The sequence below is a fragment of the Nanorana parkeri genome, unplaced genomic scaffold, assembly GCF_000935625.1.
Source record: "Nanorana parkeri isolate BGI_ZX_2015 unplaced genomic scaffold, ASM93562v1 scaffold667, whole genome shotgun sequence".
Taxonomy (NCBI): domain Eukaryota; kingdom Metazoa; phylum Chordata; class Amphibia; order Anura; family Dicroglossidae; genus Nanorana; species Nanorana parkeri.
This window is the reverse complement of record NW_017306935.1, coordinates 718,375-737,396: the sequence shown is the minus strand read 5'-3', so window position 1 is coordinate 737,396 and position 19,022 is coordinate 718,375. Positions and strand designations below refer to the sequence as shown.

At 44.5% G+C, this 19,022-nt stretch overlaps 1 protein-coding gene across 1 annotated transcript; it reads right to left on the bottom strand.

Moving 5' to 3' along the window:
• Positions 1-7,637: 7,637 nt before the first annotated feature.
• Positions 7,638-16,475, bottom strand: POLR2D (RNA polymerase II subunit D). Its single transcript, XM_018563492.1, has 4 exons — positions 16,388-16,475; positions 14,170-14,350; positions 10,973-11,068; positions 7,638-7,760 (listed from the first exon to the last, which is right to left on the bottom strand). Exons 1-4 carry the CDS (start codon positions 16,458-16,460, stop codon positions 7,682-7,684), a joined length of 429 nt encoding a protein of 142 aa, XP_018418994.1. The 5' UTR covers positions 16,461-16,475; the 3' UTR covers positions 7,638-7,681.
• Between the last annotated feature and the right edge of the window lie 2,547 nt (positions 16,476-19,022).

Here is a 19,022-nt window from a genome sequence, read left to right as displayed (position 1 = left end):
ATGGCCAGCTTAATCCAATGTTCTTTTTAAATCAAATGACTTCAGCACATTTGATTGGTTGTTCCAGGTCATGGCTCTTTCACTTCAGCTTTGCTCTGCACCAGGAAATGTTAACCTTACAATGAGGGTTACAAGGAGAACACATGGCTACTTTTACTATACATGAAACCATGGTTTTAGTTTTATGAACTCTTCCTTTACAATACTAGGAGTGTATCTAAACCCAACTTACCAGTCCTTCGGTGTGGTGGCTGCATTAGTTTGCAAGTACAGAAATATACTCATTGATCCTGCCAGAATGATAGTGTCCTTGTAACTTCCTGTGCACTGAACTGATATCTCAAACAATGCTGTCAGCTTTTCCAGCTATGACATGTGAACTAAAGGACACTTCTGAATATAATGGAGATGAAGAGAGGAGAAGCTGTTTGTCTAAATCAGGGGAGCAGCCTAGGATGACAACTGCTCCTCTATGGTGAGTGAGATTTGTCACCCTAGAACAGGAAGTGTGTTACTGGCAGAAGCCTGAAGAAAACTAATGGAGCCAGCACATCTAAGGTCTGGTAAGCTGCAATATTTTTTGTACATGGATTTAGATACACATTGATGCTAACACACTAGAAGGATGCTTAGGGCTTCATTTATAAACCTTGTATAGGAAATTCTTATACTTGTCAGTGCCATCTAGGGCACCAGTGCCATGCAAACGGCATCCACCCAGCTATACGCCGGGCAGAAGTTTAAAGTGTCACTAAACTCAGAAGGTAGCCACCGCTCTCTCCCGTGATGACTACAATCTTTTAGTTTACTAATTTGTATTGGGATTGTAGTCCATCACAGGAGTGAGCTTGGAGCGGTGACTACTTTACAACACACACAGGAACCATGGGGAACAAAAGTAGCCCCCCTCCAGAAGGAAGGACAGTGTCAGCACCAATTCAGAGATGATTTGAGGATCTACAGCTGAGTGATACACAAATAAGTAAAACATTTTTGTTAATAGTCAGGGTACTTGAATGTATTTTTTAACATTTAACTCCTAAATTTAGTCACTTTAAGTAAAACCCCAGTACACAGATGGGACCATTGCCCCATGCGCCAATACTCCTCATGGAGACTTTAATAAATGGAGCCCTTAAGGTTATTTTAGCCGTCAAGATTGAAAAATTGAAGTCACATGGTTGAATTAATAATCCTTCTCCTTGTTTAAAGCTTTGTGTATTGAGCCTTAGTCATGTAAAATAATATGTATCCAGGATGTAAGGGGAAATCAGTATAAATTGCTGCTTTTGTGTAGGTAAATCTATCAAATTAAAATCCAGCAGGTACCATCATAAGCTATTTCTGATCCGCCAGGTACATGTGCATCTAATGCTGGGCACAAACCTTACAACCTGTTCAATGCCAGCAGGAGCAAAGCAGTCAGGATGGAAATCAGCGGGAGTGAAGAGCCGGAACTTCCTCTCCATGTGCCACATACTACCAGGGGAATATTTGGCTGGATGTTTTTACATCTACATTTGGATGTTTGTCCTGAAGTTGAAGCTGCGTTGCCTTGTAAAGTATTGTTCACTGCTGGAGTGACTCCCAAGCGTCTCTATTTTCAACTCAGAACAATACCAAACACTTTGGATGTTAGTTTCCCTTAAAATCCTTGGAGTAGAAGCACTGTGGTTGTTTTTATATCTGAATATAAAACAATATCCTATAGGAAAGGGAATGTGCAGGCACGTGTGGATAAATAGGTTCAGTAACTGTACCTAGTGTCAAAACGTGTCTTCACTAATGATAATAAAACACACCTACAGGTCATCCAATATATACTGTATATTGTAAGCATCATACTTCACGTCTATGAAATGAGTTTCAGAGGAATCTTTCTATTATTTCTCATATAATGTGCCACATCTCTATGTATTAATTGCAGCTGAAATTTGAGTGCCATAAGTGAAACAGGATTACTTCACTAGGATTTTTAGAGGGGATGCACCGATACCGATACTAGTATCGGTGCCGATGCCGAGTATTTGGTGCTCCGATACCTAGCCCAATACTTCAGCTTCCAGTATCACTTGTGACGAGGAAGCATGGAGCCGGCTTCCCGGCCAATCAGGAAGCCGGGCAGCGTGTAATGACTCGCTGCACACCTTTCTGGATGGTCGGGAAGCTGGGCAATCGGGAAGCCGGGCGCCGTGTAATAACCCGGCGCCCAACTTTTTTGATTGGCCCGGGAAGCTGGCTTCATGCTCCCCCGTCACCTCGTGACAAGGGAGCATGGAGCCGGCTTCCTGATTGGCTAGAAAGCCGGCTCCATGCCTTTACGTCACCTAGTGATGAGAAGCATGGGGGCGGCTTCCCTGCTAATTGGGAAGCTGGGTGGCGATTCTTTACATGCCGCTTGTCTTCCTTAATGGGACTTCTGATACCGGCATTCGGCATTGTCGAGTACTGGAAAAAAAATATCAATACTCGATACCGAAAAACTGGTATCCATGAATCCCTCATTTTCATAAATTAGAATCTCTATGGCTCAAAGAACAGGACTCAATCTCAGCTTCAATCTCAAGAGCAGGAAACCCCATTATTAATCAGGAGAAAATGATCAGATAGGTTTGACTTTTATGGCATGAGGCCATACAATAGGTCAGACAGGGCTCGTCTTTAAGGGTATGTATGGTCAAAATCTAAAAATAAATGTGTTAAAATCACCAGATTGATGTGGAAGTTTGTAAATTTACTTATTAAAGATGCCCATAGGATGTACTTACTCAATGCACTGATACAATTTCACTCAGCACTGTGACAATGCATTACTTTGTGTCAGAACTCTCACAGAGCCTGCCTCCTGAACTACAACTCAACATCCCACAATGTAACATCATCATTGCTTGCTGGAAGCAATGCATGATGGGATGTGCACTCTTGAAAAGCTGAGATTGCATCACATCAAGCAGCAGGGAAAGAGATGCAAAGCACACTGGGATTCCAGGGAGTTGATGAAAGTGATGGGCAGACGGAAGGCAGCACTCACTACATAAAAGGGATTTTTTCCAGTAAGTTGTGATTATATTATCAAAAACAACTCTTGTATATATCCCTATTCCAATGCTGATGTTATAACAGGATCGGATATGCTGGGACTGTAGAACTTTAAACTGGCCATACACCAGTGACATTTTGTTCCTAAATTATAATTTTCTGAACGTTTGTTCGTTGTACTAATTATTTAGGTCTGGATGGAAATGTCTTTGAGGGGACAAATCTAACCGCAAACATGATTTTCATTGGGGAAAACTCGTACGTATTTTAATGTGCATGTGCTAGGCACAAAGGAAACCTGTTTAATATGCCTGGGATTCCATTCAAGTAGCAGCTCTGGACAAAATGTTTAAGGGGCTTTAAAAAAAAATTAGTTGACTCAGCGATGGCGAAATCGAATGATCTGACAAATGATTTTGAGCAAACAGTGTATGGCCAGCCTTACAGTATATGGCACTGAGTGCAACATTTCCCACCTTTGAGTATTCTCCCTGTAACCAATGTCCCTGATATCTACATAACAATGTCTTGTGAATAGAACTCCATATTGCATATGTACTGCAGTGGTCATTTAAACATTGGTGTCAGATTGATGTCACAATCCAGAAAAACAGACTTTGCATGCAATCCATTACTTACAAAATGCAATGTGGCTGATCTACAGAAAGGAGAAAAGAAAGCTGAAACCAGACTGGAGCAGTATTATAGAAACCAATCAGGTTTTAGCCTTCAAATGCACATCATTGAAACGGTTGCGTTGGGTAACTAGTTCAGCCGGAAACATTTTCTACTCAGAGTACTGAATTCTCACAGTTCTGTTGTCATGAAAGGAATAAACACACTGCGGCAGATGGTTGTGAAAGTATTGGAGATAGTTTAAATAACACCGATCCTTCACACCTTTTAAGGCAATGAAGTTGAAGTCCCGGGCCCTGCACGTCCTATTTCTGGGTATAAATCACCGTCCTTTATGGCCGCTCTGTTATAAAAAAGCTTGGGCCTGGAATGTGCTGATTCCTCCCCCCAAGAATCAGTGAAATGGGAAGAGCAATATATTGTCTGCGCTGCTAATTACTATGAGCTGTTTTTGATGTGTAAGCAAGATATTTATTCCCAATAGCTGCAATGTGAAATTCCTCCCCGTTAAAGTAAACCATGTGCCAGAATGGATATGGACATGAATGTTAAAACTCACCAATACACATTGTATAACCTCAGGCTATGTGCTATAAACAGCAGCAGTGCCCACACCTCCCATAGCCGAGTGCTGCTACGAATCACAGAACATACGTGTAGCATAATATAAAGCATACAGAAGAAAGGAGAGTATGGGACTCTGTTGAATGCTGGTATTGGGGTACGGTTCACCACTTAAATGCTGTTTACTTTTTGAACAATGTTTCAGCCATATTCAGGGTGTAACATGAAACATGGCCACATTGCACGCCCCCCCTTACCTGAATCCTGGCGTTATTCTCTGTAGGCTGCTGATATAATCCATTCAGTAGTTTCATTCAATCATCCAGCCGCATCATCCATTGACAGATCCTTTGACAGGATCTGTGAATGGAGAAACTACAACTTCCATCAGCCACTGCGGCAGAGGGCATAGTAGTTCTGAATAGAATACAAGTGCTGTGATGCCAATTTTTCTTTTTGTCTTCTGTATAGTGATACAGACTGATAGATAGGCACCTGAACAATGCCTGCATCCAATCAGATTTCAGGTATTTGAACAGCCAGCGGGGCCAACTAACAAGATACTGAAGCTTGGCCCAGTGGGAGAGTCCTCCATCCACACAGTTTAGCGTAGATGGTGGAATCTGTTGCACTTTTTCCATCTGACCAGAGAAAATCTGCAGATAATCTATAGGTGTATGGCCAGCTTTAGGGCCAACATTTTTTGTTAGGGCCACATGCTCACCATAGAGATTCACACTAGTGAAAGTACATCTTCCACATAGATTTAGGTCTCGTTCACACCTAGGCGTATTGCATATGCGCGTCTGTCGCGCGTTTTTTCTAAAAAAGTTGCGCGACCGTCGCGCGTTTCCGAAGGCTACTTGGCTGTAGCCCAATGAAAACGCGCAACAAAACGGCCCAAAGTAGTACCTGTACCTTATAAGGCGTGGGCCATTTTGTAATGCGTTAGGGACGGGCGGAAATACGCCAAGGTGGGAACGAGACCATTGAATACAATGGGATTTATATTTTTGAGCGTTTTGTAGAGAGTTCGTCGAACGTAGAACGCGCTACAAAACGCTCAGGTGTGAACGACGGCTAACAAGCTTTAAGGAAGGTTCGAACAATTGAATCTGAAACGCCCCAGTCTCCTAGAACATGGGTTTCAACAGTCAGGCCATGAACGGCAGAAAATGAGAAGCAGTGTGGAAGATCGGTCCTTGAGATAACAGTTATGGCCAGTCAGGTTGAGGCTAGGGAGCAATGTCCAAGACGCACATCCGATTCCCCATAGGCCGACATGGGGTCTGGTCATTTCAGTTTCTTCCTCCATCATTGGTGACATCTGATCCGTACTGCTCCAATCAGGGGAGGGGCTTCCATGCATGGAACCCCCTCCTGATCAGCCCGTGTGAAAGTAGCCTAGATGTGCTGGTTGTCAGTTAAAAAGGATACATGGTATAGTATTTGATCTTCTGTCCAGTCAGATCTCTAGTATCCCATATAAATCAGCAGGATCACTTTTTGGTTTAAAAAAAGCCCCTTGTTTACAGAATGACGGGAACGAGTCATCAGAGCAGTGACTTATCCCTCATCAGAAGGCTACCAGAAGATGTATTCACACAAAGGGAGCTGTAAGCAATAGGTAGTTGTGCTGTCCCTTTAGCTCACCCACAACACTCTGGGAACCCTATTTACTTGTTACAGCCTGTATATAGGGAGCCAAAGATACAAACAACATTTGTCATTTTAAACAAGTTTATAACTGAAAGTCAAGGTCTGGTAAGTCAACACAGAGGCAGGTTCATGGTCTCGTGTCCAAGTGCAAAACACATTTTGGTGAAAATAGTAGTTCCCATTAGATTCCAGTTCATGGATCCTGGAGAGATGAAAGCTGTGCACAATGTGTTATGTCTGAAGAGGTTTCAATAAAATGGAGTTAAGACTGTTGTCCGCTGTGGGTCAGGGGTCTTAATAACTGAATGCATACATAACCTATAAATGCAAACACTTGAAGAATTGTACTACTCTCAAAACCATCACAGTGCTCGTTCCAAGAATAACTTCATTTAAAATCTCCCCAGAAAGCTGCGGTCATCTTTATTTATGCATTGCACAGTGGCAGCATCTTTTTCTTGGACAAGGGGGCCAACCCACTTATGATACAATCATAAGAATCCCAATGGCTACAATGGAATTTATCAATATTGGAGCAGAGAGAATCTGGAGCAGTTGCCCATGGCAACCAATGAGCTTCTCTCTTCAGTTTATTCAGTTAAGGTGGACCTTTACCCATAGCTTCAAAACAACAACAAAGGCACCTTTAGAAATGTTTAGTAATGACAATCTACAAACAGATACTTCTAGATAATTGCCGGCTTTGTATTCTTTGCATACCTTACTTCTCTTTTCTTTCCCAGTCTTCTCACAGTGGCCATTTTAACTAAGGGCAGATTAATAGATCTCCTTTTACTTCCTGGAACTCTGGCACATGTGACTAGGACATGTGACCATGCACATCATCACGGGAGGAAAATGCCTTTCCCTGAGATCTCATGAGATTTCCCAGCAATGCTCTGCTGATGTAACCTTCCCAGGATGCAACGCTTGGGCACATTACATCATTTGTGCCAAAGTGGACCAGGAAGTGGAAAAAAAGAGCTTGCCAGTAAAATAAAAATATGTTCGTTTAACTAATGAATGTAAGATGGTTTTATATCAGCATGGAGAGCTGTGTGCTGATGTGATTTTTAGTCAAAGGGAGTAAAGGACCACGTTAAGCTTTGCAAATGAAGGATAAAAGCTGATTGGCTGCCATGGGCAACTGCTCCAGATTCTGTATGTTCCCGTTTTCATAAATCCCCCTCTATGGTTTACAACATTATTACAGTCCTAGAATGATCATTGTACTTAACTGGGTCTCAAGAATTGCTTTATGAGAACAAACAGGCAGATTTGTTTTGGTTTAGTTATACTGTTGTGTTATAGTGTGACATGTCAGGAATTTCTATAGCACCACTTGAACCAGTGTATGTGTATCATGCATACAAAAGGATCATTTCCTTATAAACAACCAATGTATGTGGGTACATTAATCTTCATATTTATTTCCTGTGTGAGGAAGGATATGTAAACAAATAACTGCGCTCCAAAGATTCCAGCCCAACTAAAAGCTCATCAATGATGGACACACAATGGTCAGGATCTAAATGCTAGAATGAGCTTGGTCATGAGGTCTCATCTCACAGTGTCAGTGTTTCAATGAACAGGTATTTACCGGCTGATAAAATTCAGCACTGCAGATACAATTACTTACAAAATCTTTGTTGTGAACGACCGCCATACAAAATAAAATACAATACTGAGCTCTGCAAGTCCAGTTCAGGGTATGAAGGGGCAAGCTGGAAAAGAGCAGCCCAAGGTAAGTGAATCAGTCCATCTTTACAAGAGATTTTCCTCTTCAGTACTGGAAGCTTCTCTTTGTCTGAATATCATCCAAGATCTGCTGTAACTCTTCTTCCTCAAATCGTCCTTCAAGACTGCAGAGAGAAGAAGATGTGAGAGGGAATTCACACAACTGGTAAAAGCCATTGTTCAATCAAAGGAGCACAAAGGGGAGCCATTGAGGAAACAAATCATGCCAACACCCTTCATCCCCACCTAGCAGTTCAGTATGTGAACACAGACCATCAATAAAATACATATGGAGATGAAGCCCATCTCAGGGCAAAGCTCTCTTAGCCCTCATCCCCCTCTCACCTATTCAGGAGAAACAAAACCTTGTAAATCTTATTACTCTGCTAACTCTGTGGTCCGTGGTCCTCACCAGGGCTGCTTCCAAGAGTCACAGCGTATGGATCCAGCACTGCAGTCTGTACTGCATCAACACTTCATCAGATGTCATCATGCCGCTTAGCCTGAGAGGTCCTCACTGGACAGCAATTAGGATATGCTCACATCATCCAAGCAGCAACATGGAACACCCAAAGAAAGGCCTTCCTGCTCAGAGAGACTCTGCTGCCATTGTAAGCCTCCTTTTAAAAATAGTAAGTGCCTGGCTGTGTCTGACATTGGTGTGTTGTAAACACAGTCCCGAAAACAAGCGTGCTGGAAATGAGCGGCAAAGATTCTTCTCTCTCTATTTGTTCCAGGTCAGTGACTAAGACAGCATGGAAATCAAAGCATCAGCACGACAGCCAGGGAATTGGCATTCTCAAAAGGTGTGTTCAGTAACGTCAGCATTCTATAATCTCCCCAGACAGTGTCTCTTTATGTGACCATGCACAGGTTTTAGCCCCACAATTCGCTGAGGAGGCAAGAGGTGGGGGCTAGCTGTCCAGTATCAAGCGTGAAGGTGCAGATAGCACAGCACCATGTGTCCTCCCTCGCTGTCCTAATCAGTTACAATGACCTCAGTCCAGGCCTTCTGTACTGTTTTAGCCAGTTCATCATCCTTTACAGGTCTAGGCAGAGGAGGCTTACGATTCTCTGGAGTCAGAAGGTTATGGTGTATTGAGCATTTGCCGGCCGTGGTCATAGAAATAACAACCTGACCTTGTCCCTGTGCTGGCTTTACAGAAAAATACATCAAAAACTCATCCACATCTCCAACGTGAAGTAAAATGAAGTCGTTATCCTTTTTCCCAGCATTACATATCCGCGTATAATACTTTCGATGACTACCAGTTATAAAAAAAACATCCATTTCAATCTGTAGTCACCTATGAGTTTAAATAATAAAAAAGTCAGATTTCTCTTCCTTGCAACCATGACAATAGTATGGAGTTTGTGGACACTGTTTTACAAACAATTTGGTCCTAAAACTGTCTCTGCCTCTTCCAGAAGTCTGAAGAGAATACCAACAGATTGCAAGCAGTCTGTTGCATGGAATAAGATAATGACCATTCTCTCTGTGTATGCAAAGCTGGTGGTCAGACATGTATCCCATGTTTGTAGGCATGGTGTTGGTGCTGGCTACCGCAATCTGCAGACAAAGAGCGCGCACACAGGCTGTAGCAGCCAGCTGGGGTGAGTGTGGGGGGGGTGCCAGGTGTCATATGGATAGAGGGGACAAAAGAGCACTATACATTGCAAAGAATAGGAAGTCTTCCTGCAGCATAGTAACCCCCAAATATGTACTACTTTATTTGGATAACATGACCAGCATACAGTACAGGCAACATACAAGATATGTGACATCACTCACCGCAGTCATGCTTTTGCACAATCTTCATGGAGCTTGGAGGCACTCTCTCTCCACCTCTCATTTTTGTGATGCACATTTTAATATTGGGGTACAGAGGGTCATAAAGCTGTGGAACATGCTCCACCAAGCCCACAAAATGTTCGGTTTCCTGGGACATGTTGCTCAACTGTACAGGGTTTCCTTCTGCTGCTCCACCACAAACTGGTCCAACGTTGATGAGATCAAAAGAGGAGCAAGAATACACTTTTTTTTAGCTTTTTTTGTTAGCTGCAGTGCGGTGCGGTGCGTTTGACGCGTTCCGGACCAGAAAAAAATGTGACATGCACTAATTTTTTCTGTCCGGAACGGAAAGCACTGCGCTGGTGTGAACTGGAGCCCAGAAAACACATAGGGATACATGGTGATGCGTTTTTAGTGCAGGAGCGAACTGTTCTGGACAGAATCCGGACATGGTGTGAACAAGCCCTAATAGAGAACTATGGGCAAATATTTTTATTAAAGTCCTCCTGTGACCCAAAACTCAGAATATAGCGGGCTATTGCCCGCTATATGCTGACAGCACAGAGCCGCACTGCAGCCAGGACGGATCCTGGCAATGTTGTCGGGATCCAACCCGCTGTCTGATTGACTACTTACATGTACCCGGGAGCGGGGCTATGCCTTTAGCCACGTACCCGGAACTATACCTTTAGCCACGTACCCGGGAGCGGGGCTATGCCTATAGCCACGTACCCGAGGAGCAGGGCTATGCCTTTAGCCACGTACCCGAGGGGCTATGCCTTTAGCCACGTACCCGAGGGGCTATGCCTTTAGCCACGTACCCGAGGGGCTATGCCTTTAGCCACGTACCCGAGGGGCTATGCCTTTAGCCACGTACCCGAGGGGCTATGTTAGCCGCATGGCTGGGACTATGCCTTTATCCACGTACCTGGGAGCGGGGGCTATGCCTTTATCCACGTACCTGGGAGCGGGGGCTATGCCTTTATCCACGTACCTGGGACTATGCCTTTATCCACATACACAGGAGCAAGGCTATGCCTTTAGCCACATACCCGGGAGCAAGGCTATGCCTTTAGCCACATACCTGGGACTATGCCTTTATCCACGTACCTGGGAGCGGGGGCTATGCCTTTATCCACGTACCTGGGAGCGGGGGCTATGCCTTTATCCACGTACCTGGGACTATGCCTTTATCCACATACACAGGAGCAAGGCTATACCTTTATCCACATACACAGGAGCAAGGCTATGCCTTTAGCCACATACCCGGGAGTGGGGCTATTCCTTTTACACATACCCGGGAGCGGGGCTATTCCTTTTACACATGCCCGGGAGTCGGGCTATTCCTTTTACACATACCCGGGAGCGGGGCTTTTCCTTTTACACATACCCGGGAGTGGGGCTTTTCCTTTTACACATACCCGGGAGTGGGGCTATTCCTTTTACACATACCCGGGAGCGGGGCTATTCCTTTTACACATACCCGGGAGTGGGCCTATTCCTTTTACACATACCCGGGAGCGGGGCTTTTCCTTTTACACATACCTGGGAATCAATGCTTTTGCCTCGTCTGCTGTTTCTGGACACAAATTGGCTAAACAGGCCAACTCAAATCTGTGCAACTTCTTCTGTAACAGCAAGCTGTATGGGGAAACAAAATGACACGTCACACCACTAAATCAATGAGGAAGTCCTTAAGGACAGATATTAGCTGTGCACATATATATTTATCAAAAACAAGTACCGTATATACTCGAGTATAAGCCGAGATTTTCAGCCCATTTTTTTGGGTGAAAAGTGCCCCCCTCGGCTTATACTCGAGTCAGCGCCAGCGCGTCTTCTTACTTACCTCGCCGAGCGTCACGTCACTGCTGCTCCGGTGTGCGGCGCTCCGAGCGGTGTATTTTAATGGTATCTATCTACCAGTAGCTGCCTCATTTCCCACCCTCGGCTTATATTCGGGTCAATACTTTTTCCCAGTTTTTTTGGCTAAAATTAGGTACCTCGGCTTATATTCGGGACGGCTTATACTCGAGTATATACGGTACACACATGAATTCAGGAATAGGCTGCAAGCTTCCCATGCAGGCGGACATTAACCTACTATTAGAAATCCCTCTTGCGTTATATAATGGAAAGCCGCCAACATCTGGCAGATTTCCCCCCCACAAATTCTGTGATGAAAGAAGTCACGCGGAAATATGCTGTGTACGCAGACTCTATTGTTCTTCCTGCAGGGGGGCTGCTCCATAACAGTCAGGGAGACCATGTTCATCTGCAAACAAACACCAAAAGCGTGCCTTCTCCTGTGCATTATCGTTTATTAAAAGTGTATAAAAGCAATACAAGGCAGAGAGCAGGTATCATCAGACATAGGAGGTCACAGCTTCATGTAACGCTACACGAGATGAGATTTCTTGACCATGCCCCCCTCATCAAAGCTGTAGCCCCGAAAATGGGTTAAGCCAGTGAAGGCTGCGAGGACAGAGAAGCCAGCGTGTCACTGCCGGTCCTATTCCTCTCCCCAGAAGTCTCATGTGTAGAGTTACATGAAGCTGTGACCTCCCATCTCTGATGATACCTGCACTCTGCCTTTGTGCTTAGGTCTTTTATTGCTTTTATACACTTTTAATAAACAATAATGCACAGGAGAAGGCACACTTTTGGTGTTCGTAGCACAGTATACATTAGAGAGAGAAGTATAGCAGGCAGAACAAATGTGCAGACATGATGTGTACTTTACTGAACCCCAAAGACTACAGACAAAACAGCTGTCTTTTAACCCCTTCGTGACGGGAGACATACACTATATGTCCTGCCACGAAGTGCCCAAATGACTGGCCACGTACACGATCAGTTATTTGCGGCTCTGTAATGCACCGATACTAGTATCGATATCGGTGCCGACACCGGGTATTTGGGTGAGTACTCATACTCCCCCAAATGCTCCGATGCCTAGCACGATTACTTCCACTATCTGGAAGCCAGGCAGCGCGTCATTACACGCTGCCCGGTTTCCTGATTGGCCGGGAAGCAGCTCCATGCTCTCTCGTCACTTGTGATGAGAGAGCATGGAGCCACCTTCCCGGCCAATCAGGAAGCCAGGTGGCGAGTCCATTACACGCCACCTGGCTTCCTGAATGGGACTTCCGTTACTTGGTAATTGGTATCGGCAAAAAAATTATCGGTACTCGGTACCAAAATACCGGTATCGGTGCATCCCTACTGGTAACTGCTATTCGCTGAATAGTGATCCCGTATTCGACAGCTAAAATAGCTGAGAGGTAGCAAAGTGAGTCACCTCTCTGCTATTTGTTTTGATAGCTCCATAGACTGGTCATGTTACAAAGCTGTGTGATATATTTCAGGCACAGGAATGTTACAATGTATCTATGTGCCTGAAATGTATCACTTCTGATGGTCTGGGCACAATCAGAAACCTTTAGTGAGATCGGATTCTGACATGCTGTCGGCATCAGTCTCTAATTATTAGCTGTTGCTAAGTTTGGAGCAGCCTAAAAATAACCAAAAATTTAAAAAGTTAATTACAGTATCAAGTTGTCATAGTGACTGCTTGATATAATTGACAAAAAAAAAAAAAAGAAGCTGGCTCCATGTTCCCCTACGGCACTGCCAGTCAGAGGAAATTTTCATCTGGCCGTAAGTTCCAATATCGGGGAAGGTATCGGAGCATTTGGGTGAGTACGAGTACTCGCCCAAATACTCTGTATCGCACTGATACTAGTATCGGTGCACCCCTAATCAAAACATATTTGACTGTGCTAAATAGCGCTTCTCACTGGTCAGTGCAGTCATCTGACCACGTTGACCAATGAGTGCTTGCAATTTGCAGGCGAAATTCAAAATGCATAGGGGAGGACTGCGCTGGACAGCAGTACTGGGGACAGATAGTACACCCATACTAGCGGAGGGGAGGGATTGTTCGCCGAAAGGTAAGTATAGCCAGGAGGTGGCGGTTTGGGAGAGACAGGGCCAGATTTCATTGGGTAATTTTTATTTTTCCATATTACCTGGGAAAATGAACTTACCCTTTAATGCACATTATGTGTGTGCAAGAGAATTCTGGCTACCACCATGGAATGGTAGCTGCAATCTCAATGCAGATGCAGAATGTCCTACGCATGCGTTTATTTGCATGCAGATGGCGGCGGCAGCAGGGTTTCATTTTTTTAATTTTTTAATTTTTACTTTTTCATTTTTTAAATCTTTATATAATTTAATTTTTTTTAACTTTTTCAATTTTCTTTAAATTTTTATTTATTTACTTCTTTTTCCCCTTTGGAAAAAAAGTGTTTTCTTTACGTTTTTCCTCATTTTTTTTATATTCTATTTGAACTAAGTGAGGCATTAGGTACACGCATGTGATGTGTACCTAACAATTTAAAAAGTGTCAGTCATCAATGAACAGAAACTGGAAAAAAGCTCAGTCATGAAGGGGTAAAAAGCAGGATTTCCCACCAGCTGGAGTGGAAGTGGGGAGAGGTGAGCACTGATGGGAGGATCAGGTAAGTAAATATGCTCCAACACAAGGGGTTGATTGATGCAGCCATTCATGTGTAGAATCTGCTCCTTAGCACAGATGCCGGAGAGCTGACAAACCATCCTCTGTCTCTAGCCAGCTCTACAGTCTTCTATTCCTAGTACGGGCCCAGAGACTCTATAACCACTATGGACAGAAGACAAAATGGCGGGATATCGTGGACTGTGAGGAATGCATTTACCTTCTGACACTGGCTATGGTTTCTCTGTTCTTGAATCGGCTGAACCTAGCTGTGTAGTTGAGAGTTTTCATAAATACTTCGGACAACTCTTGTTCCTCTTCTGCGCTCTCATTTTGCTGCTTCCGGTGCTCCAATAACATGTGCACTTCAGAGTTCAGGAGCGTCTCTGAACTCTCAAAATCTGAGAGAAGAAAATAGACAGCAATGAGTTCCATAAAATGTGGAGCACTTCAAGGTCCTGGCCCCTGCAGCTATACCAGTAACTGTTCAGTCTCCTATAAATACGTTCACCTAAAACTGGTAAACTTCGAAAACAACTATTTAAAAAATAAATAAAAGGCAAATCAAAATATGTTCTTTTAAAGTTCTCCCATACATACCCACACTGCGGGGAATTATGGTTCCTTCTGCAGGAGAGAACACAGCAGTGACGTAGTACCCAGTGGAAGGTACCACAGCACCCAGGGGACATGCTATCCAAGACGGAGAAGATCTGAGTCCCCACCCAACGCATAGGTAAGGATTTAGTATGACCTTTGACACAGTGGCTTTGTCTGCATTTTGTGATCCCGGAGATTCCGCTGTACATACCAGAGCTGGCACTAACATTTTAAAACAAGTTCATGACTGCTATCATGGCTGTGACCTGGTTTACAGCCTCCTACTGCCCCTCTGTAATAGTCCCAGCAATGACAGTAAGAGAGTTTAAAGCCCATTCCACCTTTGTAAGTGATTAGCATGGATTGCGGTATTGTGGAGGTGCAGTGATGATGTATATGGGGGCACATTTTTATGACTCACACTGCTGGCTTTTCTACATTTTATGGACTTTTTTTTTTTTTAGGCCCGAATGCTGCAAATTAAAAATTCCCTCCACAGGAAACTCAGTCTGACACGGGGATTGGATTGTCTTGTACAGGCTGTAAAGCAGCTGACCCCTTCCATGTACATCATTGTAACAAGATCACTGCACACCAGTTCTGCCTCTCCAGGTCACCCTGCACTGTCCAGGGGGGCATTACCACTGTTTCCACAGAGAAGCTTGTGCATGGGGAAAGCGTAGCATTGTGGGAAATGTAGTTTTCCGTGCCCTACATTGTAGTTCCCACTGTTCACGGCAGACTAATTTGCACAGACTGCCTGCAGAGGTCGGCCAATAACAAAAAAGTACATTTCTGGGTTCATACAGAGCAACTGCATATGCCTGCCTTGTGTATTCTCAGTGTACACTGCTGGTATATGTTTTTTTTTATTTTTTTAAATGCTTCCACAAAAGGTAAAATTTTTCATTTACCCCTGCGGCCGTGAAGCCGTTGCTGCTCACATTTACCCCTGCGGCCGTGAAGCCGTTGCTGCTCACATTTACCCCTGCGGCCGTGAAGCCGTTGCTGCTCCCATTTACCCCTGCGGCCGTGAAGCCGTTGCTGCTCCCATTCACCACATGCGGCCGTGAAGCCGCTGCTCCCATTCACCACATGCGGCCGTGAAGCCGCTGCTCCCATTTACCAGATTGGCTGGAAACGGTGCCCCCATAAAAAGGTGCCAATCAGAAGAAAGTCAACTAGTCAGCCCTTGTATTTACATCATGACACATTTACTTTCAGCAGCCTTGTTCCTGCAGCCTAAGAAAAATTATTCCTGCCCAAATCCCTATGTGACTGACTCCTTCTCCCCACCGCACTCCCCCGTGTATCCCCGTGTATCCTCCTCATTACACACCGCACACACTCCTCAATGTATCCCTGTCATCACAACAAGAGCTGGGATTCAGGAACCAATCAGATCTGTAGGGCAGACTGTGTGTTCAGGCAGAGCCTCTGATTGGCTGGCCCTGTCTAGCATCCCGCTGTGTTCTGGTAGAAGTATTAGGGGAGTCCTGGAAACATCTTATATACACAATGTATCCAGTTTATCTCCGTTCAGGCAGACTATCATAGTATACCGCTGTGGGTAAACGTAAAGGAGGTCGTACAGTGAGATTGTATGGTTAGCTGGAGGTTACACCACTGAGGTAGGTGGGAGCATTACATGCGCAGATCAGCTGTAAGGAGCCCAGGAACACCTGCTGATAAAACCACAAGAGGCTCCATTTATACAGCAGCTGGCCGGCTCCTAGGATTCACCCTCGGCACATCTGCCCGGCTCCTAGGATTCACCCCCAGCACATCTGCCCGGCTCCTAGGATTCACCCCCAGCACATGTTCCTGAGACCTCTCACCTTTGGGGAATAGTAATTGAGACGCGTCCTCCTCCACATCAACAGAACGAACCTCCGCTCCGCCAGCCGCCATATTGGATCTCCACAGTGTAGACTTCTAAGGAAGCGGACGTACGTAATAGACCATAGAGCCATGTTCCGGGAGAGCGTCCTCCTTTGTGGCCCCTCCGCCCCTCCTCTGTCCTCTCTATGGTTGGCAGACGTCTTAGCTGTTCTGTATGGGAATAATTGGGGCTGTGAGTGTCCATTCCTGTGCAGAGCTGGAGCCCTGTCTGGGTTTCATATTCCCCATTACTAAAGTTCCCCCCCCCGGCACTGTTACACTTGTTTGATAAGTGCAAAGATCCTATGATAACCTGGGCACTTTGTGATGTTATCAGTCCTGTCCCATCTCTGTAAACTACAGAACAACTCACCTATTGTTATGGAGAAGAGGAGATGGGGGATGTGTTCTGTAGCCCCAACATATGTAATGTTCTAGGGCCACAATAATACAGTGAGTGTTGTCATCCTAGGACAGAAGGTATACTAAACTCCATCTATATAGATTTATGTGTATTGTACACTGGTTCAGCTTGGCACAATGTAAGCACGTGCCAACGTACTCCCTCCCCCCTCCTACTGTGCAAACGTTTTAGGCAGTTGAATATAAGAAGGCAGTAAGAATGCTCTCAGAAATAAAAGTGTTAATAGTTTATTTTTTTTATCCCCACTAGGCACCAATGCTTCATCCCCACTGAGCACCAATGCTTTATCCCCCTTCATCCCCACTGAGCACCAATGCTTTATCCCCCTCCATCCCCACTGAGCACCAATTCTTTATCCCCCTCCATCCTTACTGACACATGCAGATCTGCAGGACACTGAGATTTTGTTGACATCCCAGGACAGTCCTGCAGGACCCGGGATGGTTAGGAATAGGTGAACTGTCAGCATAAGGTATTCTTGATTGGTTAGTTTTTTTTTAACCACTTGCTGACCATCTTTTACCGCTCATCAATTTAGTGTTATCAGTGATTGATGGCCCTAGAATTATTTCTCTCACTGCGATATTCGCGACGATATGTAACATGTACAGCATAATGGGCGCAATCATAGTTTTCGCAGGTATGCGCACCCGACGCATGTTTGCATGCGTGTATGTATGGGTGGGGACTTTTAAAAAAAAAAATGTGTTTTTTTATTTCTTTTTTTATGTGTAACTTAAAAAAATTTTTTGGAATCTTAAATTTTTTCCACTTAACTTTATTGCTATCACATAGGGGTTTTGTTTTAGCCTAGCAGCTGTGTGTTGCAGCGGTATGGCAATAGATGCTATTGGGCCCTAATGCAGTTATTGCAGATTTAACCTACAAGATTCAGCTCACTGATGGATCATGTGTGTGTTTGGGGGGGGAACATGCTTAGTCCTATGCACATATTGTACATTTTTCTGGGGCTCTGTGAACAATGGTTCATTTTTATTCATTTATATAAAATCTTTATCCCAAAAGAAAAAAAAAAGAAAACAATTTTTTTGTAACTGCCTATAATTTGTTTGTCACGTCCATCTAAAACCTGCTAGTCCATCTAACACAGGGGGTCTCAAACTCAATTCACTCGGGGACCACTCGACAAATTGTTTTCTCCCATGGGGCCGCTTGCCAAATTTCATACTTTAAAATACAATGTGACCATATCTGGCATGGTACTACGGACACTAATATACTCATAATACGGGCCCATTCACATCAGTAAGTAGGTGCGATTAGGGATTCCTGCATCTGGAACTTGTGTTTTCCTACAGCAGGAATGCCTAATCTGGAGTTTACAAGCGGCAGCTGTCACCCATTCAAGTTAATGAACAGTTGACCACTGCTGCATGTAAACGCCGGCACACTGCATCTAATGACATGTGATATGATTATATGCAGTTATAAAAACACTCTCCCTGGATGCAAAATCGATGCATCCACAGAGAGCGATTGATTCTTAACTACATGTAATCATATCGCTACATGCGGTGTGCAGGCATTTACATGCAGCGGTGGTCAACTGTTCATTAACTTGAATGGGAGACAGTCGCCGCTTGTAAAAGCCAGATTAGGGATTTCTGCTGCAGGAAAACATAAGTCACACCTATACCTAAACGCAAGTCACACCCTAATCACACATATACTTAGATGTGAATACTAAAAAATACGACCTCTGCACATATAAAATAATACCCCCCCCCCCGCACACCCACATATAAAATAAAACAAAGAGCCCCCTCTCCTGCTATCCTTTCTCTGGTGATCTAGTGGTTGATTAGTAAGGTCTGGTACAGACCTTACTAAGCCATCCTTTCGCCCAGCGTTTACTGAAGGATTTTAGAGCACTCGCGGAAAGGATCCACGTGCTGACACAGAGAAGTGGCTGTGCGGTGTGCATCCTACAAGAGATGCAGACCGTGTAGCTGCTCCCTCAAGTCAGGTGCGCAGTTCACGAACACGTACATGACTTGTCAGCTGGCTGCGGGCCACATAGTACCGGCTTGTAGGCTGGTACTTTGAGACCCCTGATCTAATGACGGGTCTTTTCTGCCCGTGCGTGCCCGCTAGGGGGCGCGCGCGAGCAGAAAAAAATTGCCGTCTGGAGACGGCAACCCGCAGAT